General features: G+C 40.7%; 1 protein-coding gene across 2 annotated transcripts in view; it reads left to right on the top strand.

Moving 5' to 3' along the window:
- SLC17A8 (solute carrier family 17 member 8) overlaps positions 1 to 14,306 on the top strand; it is a 52,570-nt gene that overhangs the window by 30,942 nt on the left and 7,322 nt on the right. Inside the window, exons 6-10 of one of the 2 annotated variants that reach the window (XM_004742953.3) lie at positions 3,939 to 4,025; positions 4,427 to 4,566; positions 4,690 to 4,839; positions 5,789 to 5,921; positions 13,128 to 13,238. In XM_004742953.3, the coding sequence (XP_004743010.1) occupies positions 3,939 to 4,025; positions 4,427 to 4,566; positions 4,690 to 4,839; positions 5,789 to 5,921; positions 13,128 to 13,238 (621 nt within the window). The remainder of the gene's footprint in view (positions 1 to 3,938; positions 4,026 to 4,426; positions 4,567 to 4,689; positions 4,840 to 5,788; positions 5,922 to 13,127; positions 13,239 to 14,306) is intronic. The other variant, XM_045084799.1, reaches the window with a different exon arrangement.

Raw genomic sequence — 14,306 nt, 5'->3', positions numbered from 1 at the left:
CATTCCAGGCAGGAGGAAGTGGAAATGGTTGTCCTAGCCACGTCTGTTCCTTTTATCAGCAAAGCATATGCTTTCCAGAAGCCCCTTATGAGGCTTCCACATATTTCCTTGGCCCTAATTGTGTCAGATTCTTTAGCAACTGCAGAAGCAGCTAAGAAACCAAGTGCTGTCCTTGCCAGCACCATTAGTAGAGAAAGGTCAGAAAGAAGGGGTTGGAAGTGGTTGTTGAATTAGCCAACCAATGATATTTGCTGAGGTCAAAAGCAGAAAAGAGAGAATTGTTAAGCCTTTTGCTCCTCTTCTTTTTATAGACAGAGGAGTTGAAACTAAAGTCTAAAGTTTCGTTTTATTGAGTGGAAGTCAAGGTCCAAGGTCACACTGGACATGGAACAGGAGCTAGACTACCTGATTCTTTTTTATTTTTTAAAATTTCTTTGTCTATTAGAGAGAGCAGGGGCAGAGGGAGAGGGAGACTCCCTGCTGAGCAGGGAGCCCCATGCAGGGCTTGATCTCAGGATTCTGGGATCATGACCTGAGCCGAAGGCAGACACTTAACCTACTGAGCCTCCCAGGCACCACTAAACCACCTATTTCTTAATTCAGAACTTTCCTCACTACACACTATGTATATACCATCATAGAGATCTTTTAATTAATTTTAACCATTACATTCCAGATGAAAATGGAGGCCATTCATCTTACCTGAAAGCACAATAGTGATCCTTAATGAAGTGACTGTAAATTACTGGGTCACCAATCTTCACCTTGTTAATGTTGTCTTATTCCAAGTCATGTTTCTGGGACTGGCCCTCTATGGGTCTCTGGAATAATCAGTGTTTGAAGGGTCTCCTGGATACCAATCAATAACTTAACAAGACAGTGGATGCTGATACCATCAGCATAGTTGTTAAATGTATTTTCCAATATTTTTTTTTATGGGGAAGGGGTTCAGGAAGATAAAAGTGCCTCAGGCCATGAAAGTCACAATGGGGATTGGGTAAAATTAGAATCAGAATTTAGCTCTGCCTAGTTGTTCAAGCTAGTGTGTCTTTACTAGGAAAAACCAACCTGTATTTCTTAGGGAAAGGGAGAAATAAAGCTTCTTGTTAATTTTTGTGAATATTTTCATTTATTTTTCCCTTGCTCTTTCTCTTTACCTCCTTGAATAATAATAATAATAATTGTTATTATAATGTAGATTATTATTATTATATAGAATCCCTGGGACTTTGTTGTGAAGTATTCACCAATGTGCCCAAATTATGCCTAGCTTGGAATTGCATGCATGGTTGAGATGTCTTTGCATCTTTAGCCTCTCTTGTCCTTAGAAACCATTTCTGTCCTCTTGTTTGTAGTTAAGATCATCTCCACTTCCACTACTGACCTGCGCTAACTCTAGAAGCATATAAGATTCTGACCTTATGAATTGTCAGGTCCTTGATTTTATTTTCTTTGGGTGGTTTATTTATAAGGCTTTTCATTTTTTTTTTTTCAAAAAATTTTATTTTATTTTTTATTATTTTTTAAAGATTTTATTTATTCATTTTACAGAGAGAGATCACAAGTAGACTGAGAGGTAGGCAGAGAGAGAGAGAGAGAGAAGCAGGCTCCCTGCTGAGCAGAGAGCCCAATGCGGGACTCGATCCCAGGACCCTGGGATCATGACCTGAGCCGAAGGCAGCGGCTTAACCCACTGAGCCACCCAGGCGCCCTTTAAGGCTTTTCATTTTGATTTGCCAGCAAAGCAAGAATGACTAGCTGCCACACCCCATTCTTAGCGTCTTTATAACCCTTCAAGGGCTGGTTTAAGAAATGGTTGACTCTCAAGGAAGGCTACCTGATCAAAGTCATAAGCTTTATTACTTTTCCCAGCTAAGGTGTGGTCTTGGTTTGAAAGAACAGCGAAGTGTCATTAGAAGGAAACCCAAATTTGGGGTTAATCCATTCTTACACAAAAAATATTGGAGTTGACAGGTACTTTAGGAAATATCTAGTTGAGTTTTCACAGCTAGTGAGGACAGAAGTGGGGACCTGTCCACTCCTAATGGCTACTCCCTCAACCCCATGCCATTCAACAATCATTGGAGGTCTCCTCTGTCCTCCACTGTCTGACAACGGAGGGATCAAGGTGCAGTGAGCTCCTCCAGGGCTGTCTGGATGGCACGCCCCATTGAGGTATGCTCAGGGGCTGTGAGTGTGACAGATTATAGTCAGCAATGTCTTGAAGGATGAGGAAGAGTTTTCTACTAGACAGAGAAGGACAATTTCAAGTGTAAAATTTCCTCTATGAGAGAATGCTTCCTACTATGAAGAATTAATGGGAGTTTTGGAGTGGAGGAAGCAGGACCAAATTATTAAGTAGTTAACAGATAAAGGCTCTGGATTCCTACAGACCTAGTTCCTGTCACCCACACCTGTGTGACCTCAGGAAATTTATCTGCCCTTCCCCCACCTTGGTTTCCCCTACAAAGGAGGATGATATTGGTACCAAAACCAAGAGTTTGAAAGCAGGGTTAAGTAGAATCATGGCTTTGGAATCCTCAACATAGTGGACACACAAAAAGCACCCAATGCCTCTTAGGTGGTGGAGTTATCCCTGGACCCTCACTGTCCTGGGCATTTCCTTACCCCTTACTTCTAGCAACTTTGGTCCAGGGAAGACCACCTTCCCCACATCCACAGCAGAGTCAGGCCTGCAGATCTTTTTAAGCAATGTGCCTTGGAATACTTGTCTTACTGGTTTGTGGAAGTCTGAGCCAAAAAAAAAAAAAAAAAAAAAAAATAGCATTGTCATTCTGTACATCAGAGTCACTTGATAGTTGGGGTTTGTGTGGCATGGATTACAGCTTACAAAACATCTTCACACACATAGTTTATTTAATTCTCAAATATCTCTGTGAGATAGAGATGTCTTTCCCATCTTCTATCTGAGAATAATGATTCTGAGAGACTGAGAGACTCCCTCAGGTGTCATGATGTCCACACTTAGGATTCCAGGTTGGGCCTTTCATGGCCAGTCAAGTCCAGCTTGGAAAGATGGGATTTCATCTCTTTCTATGGAAGATCCCCAAACTCCCATTCCCTAAAGGTCTCCTTGGCATTGGTGTCTGAGACACAGAATTTCCTGTTGCTACTCACTTTTCTGAGCAAGAATTTTTTTCATTCACATCACAGAGGGAATTTGAGAGAGTAATTTTTTTGATTCAGTTAATACTGATTGGGAGTTTTTAGGGCTCATGTCTCTATAGCAGATTATCATGGATCTGTAGGGGATGGCGGAGACCAGGCTGCTGCCTCTAGCCTTTGGGATCATGTCTAGACAAGATAAATTACCACATATATGTAAGTATTTATAAGGTTAATTGTTTTTACAAAGAAATAGACTTAAAAATGGGCCCATTCCAGAGGTAGGTGGAGAGAGCAGCCTTCCTGTTCATTCTGCCATCCTGGAATAGAATTGTTTCCTGATTTTTAAAAAGAAATCAAGACCCTAAAAAGTATGATTTTTTACTAGTTTGAAGTCCTCATTTAAAGACCTGGGTGATAATTCTCCTGAACTGTGAGCTCTGGAAGGCAAATTCATTTGTTCCTTTGTTTGCTCTCTTCACCCCTAATATTGTACCTGGTTGAATTTTTCAAATTTCTCTTAGATTTTTTTTCCCATCTTTTTGTCCTATTTTTTCATGTGATTCGAAATTGCTGTTCCTGAGTAATCTTTGTCTTGTCCTTCCATGGTACTGGACAAAGTTAAAGGGCATCCAGTGACCTTTCTCTCCCTGAAGCCCTATTTTAAGTCAGATGGAGTTTGGGCCTCTGCACGGAGGCATTCTGGCTCTTGCTCAGGTGGATTCATTTTCCTCTCCACAAGAGGAACTCTAGATGGGCTAAAGGGACCCACATAGCAGTTGTCAAGTGTCCTCCGTGTTTTCTTGTTCTAGGTTCCTATGCAGGGGCAGTGATTGCCATGCCTCTGGCTGGGGTGTTGGTTCAGTACATTGGATGGGCCTCTGTCTTTTATATTTATGGTGAGTAATTTGACTTCATGAGTTCCCATGGATGACTCATAGAGATGGTATTTTACTGTATCATGGGGTTGGCTAAGAATTTACTATAGGAAATGATGGAAAAGAGATGATTAAAACAAGCTTATCATATAAATGGAATACTTGTCAGCTTAGGATTCTTTTAATGCTTATATCAAAGTTGGGTTTATTAATGAGAACAATATTATCTTTCTTTAAATACCAGTTAACAACAACAATGGGCAGCAGTGACAGCAGCTGACAGCAGTGACAGCAGTAGGGAAAGCAAAACATACTTTCTTCTAGATGGACATCATGCCATCTGGGAGTATTATGACAGTTGGAATATTTAGAGATGGAGGACAAGGAAACCACATCATTAAACATTTTGTTTTTTACTACAGGCATGTTTGGGATTATTTGGTACACATTTTGGCTATTGCAGGCCTACGAGTGCCCAGCTGCTCACCCAACCATATCCAGTGAGGAGAGGACCTACATAGAGACAAGCATAGGAGAAGGAGCCAACGTGGTTAGCCTCAGTGTAAGTACAGAGGAAAGATGAGAATGGTCTCTTTTCTACTTCTCTTAGTGATTGTGTTGTACTCTTAAAAAAATAATATGTCAATATAACCACTAAAAATCTCATGGTGTTTTTACTCTCTAGAAATTTAACACCCCGTGGAAAAGATTTTTCACATCATTGCCTGTTTATGCAATCATTGTGGCAAATTTTTGCAGAAGCTGGACTTTTTATTTGCTGTTAATAAGTCAGCCTGCTTACTTTGAAGAGGTCTTTGGATTTGCAATAAGTAAGGTAAACACAGAGATGCTTCAAATGTTCTTGAACTTTAAATCCCTTGCTTCAACTGAGAAAATCTTTGCATGACAAAATAATTAATGATCAGCATTCATAACAGTTCTATGACACCTAATACCCTCGAGGTCAGACAAGTTCTACGTTTTGGGCATGGTATATATAGGCTATTAATTTCTTCTTCATAAGGATCAGAGCTATATTAAACTGCTTTTAAAGACTTATGTTCTATTTGATTTCAAAGTGGTTTTGAAGCTAAATTCAAGAACTGCATATTAGGTAAGGATAAAAAGATTTGAAGGTAAGATGTTTTTGTGGGTTTTTCCCCCCAAATTACTCAGTGAGTAGCAGACTATTCCTCTCTCTGTAATGGCAGTTATAGCAATAACAACCATTGCCTTGTATGGTTTATAAAGAACCTCTTTCAATGTCCCCAGCCATTGTCATGAGGTTGTCTGTGTTTCAGGAAGGAAGGGTAGATGTAAAACATAAACCATCATCATGAAAGACACAACCTCCTTTGTACTAGGGGGAGAACAGTAGCCTAGCAGAGGTCATTGTGTGTGTAGCTCCAGGTACTGTCTGAAACGACCTTGGAGGAGCTAGCATAGTCAAGTCATAATGGCTGCCATCAGTGAGCGCTCACTCTGCCACGAGTGTTTGACTAGCATGTGGAGGCACTATGGGAGGTTCTGGGGCCTCTTGTCTTGTCTTGTATGTCCTCGAGTCTTGTCTGTCCTCAAAGAGCTTCCAATCTGGTCAGAGACACAGGTCTGTATTTAAAATAATTCACTCATTCATTATTTATTACAAAATTCAGGCCCATCTGGGTCCCAGGTAATTAGATAATTAAACTCAGTTGGGGCAGGAGTGGAGGGGACCCAGAGAATTGGGGAAGTGCAACTCTCCATAGCAGCTAAAAATAGCTCATTTCTTCTTTGTATTCCAGGTGGGTCTCCTGTCAGCAGTTCCCCACATGGTTATGACCATCATTGTGCCTATTGGAGGACAGTTGGCTGATTATTTGAGAAGCAGGAAAATTTTGACCACAACGGCTGTCAGAAAAATCATGAACTGTGGAGGTACTATGGACTTCATAGGTGGCTTCAGCAGCCTTTACAGAATGAGATGAAACTGAGCTGCAGAGCATATCCTGGAGGTTATATCTACCCATTAGAAAGGATCCTGGGGCACCTGGGGTGCCTCATTTGGTTGGGAAGCCAACTCTTGATTTCAGTTCAGGTCATGATCTCAGGGTTGTGAAATCAAGCCCTGTGTTGGGATCCATGTCAGTGGAGCGTCTGGTTCTCTCCCTCTCTCTCTCAAATAATTAAATCTTAAAAAAAAAGAAAGAAAGAAAGAAAGAAAGGAAGAAAGGAAGATAACAAAGGATCTTAAAGTCTCCTAAGTTCATTATCCAGCAATACTTGAGTGCCTATCATGTCCCTGCCAACTGGTCCTCCAGCCCATGCTTGTGCAGCCTGAGATAGGACAACTTAGCTGGTAAATCAGTACACACCTCCAACTGTAGAAATGCTTCTTTCGTCTACTCTTAAGCCAAAGTGAACTGATTTCCTGTGACATACCTTTATCATTTGTCCTTCCCATACATCCTCCACACATAATCCTTTGCTTATGTAGTTTATTCCCTTATCTCTTTCCCTTTCTCCACATACAGCTTTTGGTAAGAAACACAAGAAAAATATTTTATCTGAATAGTCTTCTTTCCTCTCAGCTTATGCTTGTATATGTGGTGTACACACACACACACACACACACACACACACACACACACACACCCATCCTCTTTTCTGTATTTATTTCCTGCTTTATGCTTTGGTTTGGCAAAGACAAGGAAACAGGGTGATTTTCCAAAAGAGGTAGGTGAAAGTAATCGTGAACCCCTGCCATGTTTATGACTGCTTACCTTTTTTAAACCTTCCACTTTTTCCTTATTTCTTTTTGTTTTTGTGTTTTAAATTAGCATTTATTGGATGCTTTCTGTGTGAGACACTAAATGACATCTTTTATACACATTATCTCATTTAATCCTTATAACCATGCTGTGGTTTACAGTGAGGAAACTGGAGTAAAGAAGAGTGACTTGCTCAAGTGGCAGATGTTGTGCAAGATCCCAGGTCTATCTGAGCTCTTTGCCAGTGTCCCAGTCGCTTGCTGCTCCTCCTCCTCCTGAGGACTGGTGGGGTTTGAGGTGGACAGGCAGGAAGTAGAGAACAGCGCCATCTATGGGTGAAAAGTCACAAGAGCTACTACATTGGAATGGAGGGAACAGGTGGACAGTCACTCTAGATTAAATGGGTCAGGGCCATTTAGAAATGAAGAGTACATAGAGATTGCACAAGGGCAGACATAATCTGGTCCCACAGTATTTCAGGTATAAAGTCTGACCAGGGAGTTTGGGAATAATGTGTTGGCATCAGGTGTCCACTGACGTGAACTTTTTTTACAGGAGACTGAATGTTGGCAGGTGTGGACCTGCTCTCTGGTAGGTGAGAGGTGAAGCTCTGGGGCACTGCATTTATGGTAGCTGAGGTAAACAGATTGATGCCCTCCCCCAAATGTTCAAGTTCTAATTCCCAGAATGTGTGCTTATGTTTCCCTACATGACGAAAGGGAATTTTGCAGATATGATCAAATTAAGGATCTTGAGGGGCGCCTGGGTGGCTCAGTGGGTTGAGCCGCTGCCTTCGGCTCGGGTCATGATCTCGGGGTCCTGGGATCGAGTCCCGCATCGGGCTGTCTGCTCAGCAGGGAGCCTGCTTCCCTCCCTCTCTCTCTCTCTCTACCTGCCTCTCCATCTACTTGTGATCTCTCTCTGTCAAATAAATAAAATCTTTAAAAAAAATTAAGGATCTTGAGATGGGGAGATAATCTTGGATTATCTGGGTAGACCCAATTTAATCACAAGGTTCTTTCTAAAAGGAGACAAGAGGTTCAGAATCAGAGAAGGAGATATGATGGTAGAGGCAAACATCAGAGATACAGCCAAAAGCCAAGGAATGCAGACAGTCTCTAGAGCTGGAAAAAGCAAGAATGGAGTTTCCCTAGAGCCTCCAGAAGGAACACAGCTCTCCTAGCCTCCTGATGCTAGCTCTCTAGGACCCATTTTGGTCTTCAGACCTCCAGTACTGTACAGTAGTAAATTTGTATTGTTTTAAGCCACTAAATTTGTGATAGTTTGTTACTGTAGAAATCAGAAACAAATATAGGAGCCAAATTTTTCTCCTCTGGTTATCATGTTCTGCCCCAGCTGAAGATCTCCCTCCACAACCAGGCCCTGGATATCTCTTTCCTTCTCTGACTCTGGTCCTTCCCTTGCTCTTTACTGTGAGCTCTGCACACCTTCACCTCTCACCTAGTCCTCACCACATGTCCTTCCACATGGGTTTATCTTCCGTCTTGTGAAGTTGACATCAACCTTCAGTGACTGCTCCTTCCAATGCATACACTTGGGTGGTAACTCCTCATGTTAGCTACCGTATTATAGCTCTTGCAGGAAGGTGTTTTAGGCAGAAGGAACAGCATGAACAATGCCCCCGAGGCAGGCATGAATGTGGCATGCCAGAGAGCAGAAGGAAGGAAAGTCAGAGTGTCTGGAGCTCAAGAGATGGAGGGTGACAAGAGATGGGACTACTCAACTAGGGCCAGATCTTGGGAGGCTTTGAGATATGCACAGAACTTGGATTTTTTTTTTTTTTTGAAATGCCCTGGGAAGCAAATAGAAGGTTTAAAACAGAAAAAGTGACATGATCTGGTTTATGTTTTCAAATCTGAAGACTAGAACATAGAACATAAGAGTGAAAGAAGGGAGACCAGTGAGGAGGCCATTTCAATTATTGTGTCAAGAGAAGATGGTATCTTTAACTAAAGTGGTATCAATAGAGATAGAGTGGGATGGGTTTCTAAAGTCTCTGAGCCCAACTTTCTTCTTTAAAATCTGTATAATAGCATTTACTTCCAGTGATTATTACAAATGTGAAATGGGACAAGGTACAAAAGCACCTAGCATGGATCCAACCTATAGAAGGTTGTCAGCATATGTTAGTGCCTTTTTCCTCTCCTGTGTTTAAAACACTGACAAAACAGAAGTTTGTCTAAGGAGACATTAGACAACTATCTGCTATTCAAATGTATCTTGGATGGCCAAAAATATGTAACCTCTTAACCTGGAACTTGAAGAAAAATTCTGGATTTCAACCCCACTTGCACAACTGTTTCTCAAGCCACATGCCTTGAAGACTCTGAACATACTGTATAGGACTGTCTTGTTCGTGTTTAATTTTACCCCAGTCACTTCAGCCATTGTCCCGCTGTAATCGACAGCGTCAGTGTTGAGTAGTGATGGTGAGAATTATCAAAGATTTGACAGAGCTAATGAAGTGACTGTTAAAAATAAACCTTTTTTTGTTCTGGAAACTAGAATGCAAACATAGAATCTCCCTAGCTTCTCGCCCATCTTTAACAAACAAACAAAATAGCAACAACAAAAACCAACCCAAACCTCCTCACATGTCTTTTCATGTCATTTTATATTTTGAAATAGCAGACCAGTGAGTTCTACATTGTATGTTTTAAAAGGTGGTTGTCTTCTTTTGCTTATATGCAAAGATGCTAGACTAGAGATAAATACATGAAGAGAGAGCTTTGTGCCATCACTGAGGAAGCCAGATCAATTTGGACATAAGGAAGCATTTGCACGATCTTCTAGAGAATTTAGTTGGTTTCATGTTCTCAAAGAGGAAATACAGAGGACATTTCTCATCCTCTATCACACATTTCCTAGAGTCTGTCACCTTTTTTTCTTTCCATAGACAAGGGATGTTTGCTGCTAGAATTACTTAAAGCAAACAGATCACCTAAGACACGAAGCTCTGCTCTACTTCATTCTCAATCAGGGCACATTTCCAAGATCCTCAAAAACAGATGTCAAATCCTTGTACTTCCCTCTATAGTACATGTAAAGCGTGACTGAGGTAAAAAAATTCTAGTCTGGCTGAATTGGTTGCCTGTGTGAACTTTTAGATTGTTTAATATGAAATGAACATTTTTCTCTGACCTTTAAATCCTAATTCTGTTTCTCTTGTCAGCTCTGATAGGTTCACTTTCAAGGTCTCTTGTTCACTTCTGAAGTTCAAGTTTTATCCTCAAGCTCCTGAAATATATAGTCCTATCGATAGCATTTTTTTCACTAGGAACATTTAAGCTCATAAATTATTTTTTTCCTCTTTTTGGAAATCTACTAACTATTTGGCAAAGATCATTTTTCTTCCCTTATAGATGAACCAATATTTCATTCATAAGTTTTATTCTTCACAAAATGTCTCCATTCTAATTGTTTGGAGGAATTAATTTTTCGGTACAGCTTTTGTCTAGAGTGTTAAAATTAAAGAAGTTTCAGCCAGATGCTTTATTTAAGACAGGCACTTCTAAAGCACATATAGTTAGTGTATAAAACACTAGCAATTGTCCCTTATATTTAATTTAAACCGTTGAAACAAAATTGATAAAAGTAACAGTGGTCTAAATCCCACACTTGAGAAACACAGCTGTTTCCATTTCATGTGAGTCTTTTTAAAAGATTTTATTTGTTTGTTTGTTTATTGGGTGTGAAAGCAGGGGGAAAGGCAGAGGCAGAAGAGATAAGAGTCTTTTAAAAAAATTTTTTTAAAATTTTTTATTAACGTATAATGTATTATTAGCCCCAGGGGTACAGGTCTGTGAATCGTCAGGTTTACACACTTCACAGCACTCACCATAGCACATACCGTTCCCAACGTCCATAACACAACCACCCCCCTGCCAACAAACCTCAGTTTGTTTTGTGAGATTAAGAGAGGAGAGACAGAATCTTTTTTTTTTTTTTTTTTTTTTTTTTTTTTTGGAGAGACAGAATCTTAAGCAGTCTCCACGCCCAGCATGGAGCCCAATGCAGGGCTCCATCTCAGGATCCTGAGATCATGACTTGAGCTGAAATCATGAGCCAGAAGGTTAACTGACTGAGCCACCCAGGAGCTCCATCATCTGATTCTTTTTAAGTGACCATCTAAAACAATTATTGATGCTTGCCTTGTTTCTTTGATAGTTTTAAGAAAATGAGCTCAGAAGGTAAGCAATTTACCAAGGTCTACAAAAAGCGTTTTGGCTTGAATTTCAACCTAACTGTCTTGACTCTGGGTCCCATTTTTTCCCCCTTTGCATTAATTTGTTAAGTATTACTTACTGAGTGATACTATATGCTAACCAGTCTCTGTGTTATACATTTGGTATCTTTGTGGGGGAGGCAGAAACACAAATGAAAAATTACAAAGCAATTACGAAAAGTTCTATAAAATTAGTAAGAAGAAAGAGATGTCAGCTTCACTGGTGGGGGCAGGGGAAGGGCAGGGTTGCCGGGGAAACTTCCTAGAAGAAGCAATGTTTGAATTGGACTTTGAAGGATAGTAAGTTTTCTCCAGAGAAAGAGAAGTAAGTGGTAGGAGAAGAGTATCCTGGGCAAAGGAAGAGCCTGTGAAAATACATTAGGGGCATGTAACAAATTTTGTGAGTAGGAAATGGCTCATGGATCTGCTTGACTACAAGGAGGGTTTTATATGGCCTAGGGTCAGAGAGGTGAGGGCTGGCCGATGGACAGCAGGAAAGGCTTATTATATGCACTATAGTGGTAATGTGGAACTCTTGATGAAAGTTTTAAGCAAAGGTCTGTGGTCTAGCTTTGTGGTTTAGAGAGAGAGAATGATGTGGAGAATGGGTCGGAAGAGGGGGAGATGGGGAGACCATAAAAGGAGCTGTTGAAGTTGTCCAGGTGAGAGGTTATGGGATCAGGACAGGACAGTGACAGAGGAGGAAGCAGAGGTCAGGTTGACACCTGTAGATTTGTCTGTGAAAGCTGAGGGAGAATGGGAAGTGTCCAAGATGATTCTGAGATTTGAGCATTTGACTTTTGTTGGTTTCTTTCTTTTAAAGATTTTATTATTTTTTTAAGTAATCTCTATACTCAATGTGGGGCTTGAACCCACAGTCCCAAGATCAAGAGTGGCGCACGTTCCACTGACTGAGTCAGCCGGGTGCCCCACTTTTGGTTGACTGAGCTTATGTGATAGGCACTGTATTTGATGCCTTTTTTTACCCAATTTCATTTAATCTTCCAGCATCCTACAAGACTGTATTATTAGCACCCTTTTGGGGGATGAGGCATCTAAGGAGTGGAGTGACTTGTCCAGGGTCACATAATTTGTGATTTGTTGTGGAATCTGAGCCCAGGCTTGTCTGACTCTAAAGTCTGGGTTCTAAGCACAGGTGGACAGATTAATTTAGGGAGGAAGAGAGAATGTGGTGGAGGTGAAATGGTGGTGGTGTTTTTTGTTTAGAAGTAAAGAATAGGGGAACAGAGATTTGATGTGAGTATGTGGTCTTTGAGGTGACTACAGAACAGTCAGGTGATGTCTGGAATCAGCAGACAGTCTCCAGAATGAAGCATCATTATCTTCCACCTCCCAGGACACTTCATATACCTGAAAATGGCACTTATATCATCTTTCTGTCGGCTGTTGACTGAACTTGGATGTGTGTATGTGTGTGTGTTTTGTGAGAAGAAACATCTCCATAATTTCCTCATCCTTTTTTATTGTACTGGATTCACTTATTTAGAATGAAAGGAACAGAAAGTACTTTTGTCCTGCTGTACTTCTGTGCAAATATCTCAAAGCTTTTATGCAGCAGTCTGAGAGCTTAGCAAACTTCTGAAAAGGGAAGAATTTTGCCTTGTGCTTTACAAGAAGTGAGGTGCTGGGTTTGTTTGTTTGTTTGTTTTTAGATATTCACTACAGCTTTCTTGTCATTTCTGGCAATATATGTTAGAGTGTTGTATTTTTCTGTGAGTGGCCATCACCTATATAATCAAAGGGGGATCACGGGCAGTATATAAGAGAATTTTAGTATCTAGAAATGGCAGAGGCAACTACCTATGAAGCAACTGATAATAAATATTCCCCATCCGAGGGGCATCACTGGAACATGCTGGAAACATTCAGTATTCACAGTGCACCAAGGTGTAGGTAGCATGGCTCACAGAACACCTGGGTAATGTTAGCATAGTCATGTAATCATGAAGCATCCAGCTAATATTGCTAGCAATAGGCTAGGATATAGATACTAAAAACTTAGGTCTGTGGAAATAGGAATAGATTCTTATTTGATAAATACATGAACTGAGCTGACTGACATGGAAACAATATATTTTTTTTTCTCCCTGGTGTTTCCATTTGCAGGTTTTGGCATGGAGGCAACCTTGCTCCTGGTGGTTGGCTTTTCCCACACCAAAGGGGTGGCCATCTCCTTTCTGGTGCTTGCTGTAGGATTTAGCGGCTTTGCTATTTCAGGTGAGATGTCCTTTCATTTTCCAAATCTTTTCTACAGATTCAGTGAGTCTTGGGAGGAAGGAAGAGAAAAGGAATATTCTATCACTTTCCTTTAGCAGCCAAGCCATTCTCAGGGAACAGGCTCTGGGCTAGAGAGTTTCATCATGTGGGAATGATAACCCCCCTGAGCCATGGGCAGAAGCACAAGCACATGCCCCAGAAGAAGTGGTCCCTTCATACTTCAAGACCAGGTCACCCCATCTCATAGAAGCTCTTGTAAAATTTCCAATCTTCATCTCTAACTAGAGAATGGCTAATATTAGCTCAAAAGTCAGGTGATGTAGTCATTTGACATTATGTTATAAAATCCAAAGGGTTTTTTTTTTTTTTTTTTTTTTTTTTTTTTTTTTTTAGTGGAAAACATCTTTAAATTTTGTCTTCTCCATGGCTTTCAGTTTCTAAAGAAGGAAATGCAGGTCTAGAGAGGGGAAGTGACTTTCCTAACAGGCAAGAGCAAGTACTTAGAATAATAATGATGCTAGTGAGAGCTAACCTTGACCAAGCACAGACTCTGTTCCTGGTTCTGTTCAAAGCCCTCTGTGAAATTCTCACACTACCTGAGGTGGCCTCAGTCTGTCTCCACGTTTCACAGGAGTGAAGACCAGTTTACTGAGGGTGTGTGAGAGGCCAGGGCACTGTTATATCATGTCTTTGGGCTTCAGAAGCTCCCTATGCACAACTGGATGAAAAAGTAAAATTCAGTTGTTCTCCTACTTTAAACCAGACTGTCATCAGGCAGTGATCCCATACTGGGCAGTTTACACAGATGGTGTGTATGTCACAACACTTTGAAGCAAGTAGATAATATCACTAGTTTACCAAGGAGGTACCTAAAACTCAGAAAAATCAGATCTTTTTCTACTGTCATATAGTTGGTAGCAAAGGAAGAAGTAAAGTTCTGCTGGCTCCAAGCCTGTGCTCTTTTTGCTGTTCTAGGCTGCCTGAAACATCAGAGTAAGAATATCCTGGAACAGAAAAATATGGACCCTCTGATAGTTTTTTAACCATCGTAAAATAAAGTCTTGATCT

This window comes from Mustela putorius, unplaced genomic scaffold (genome assembly GCF_011764305.1).
Source record: "Mustela putorius furo isolate JIRA1106 unplaced genomic scaffold, ASM1176430v1.1 tig00000788_pilon_pilon_pilon, whole genome shotgun sequence".
NCBI lineage: Eukaryota > Metazoa > Chordata > Mammalia > Carnivora > Mustelidae > Mustela > Mustela putorius.
Note: the sequence above shows the minus strand (reverse complement) of the source record. Positions and strands in the feature narration are given on the sequence as shown.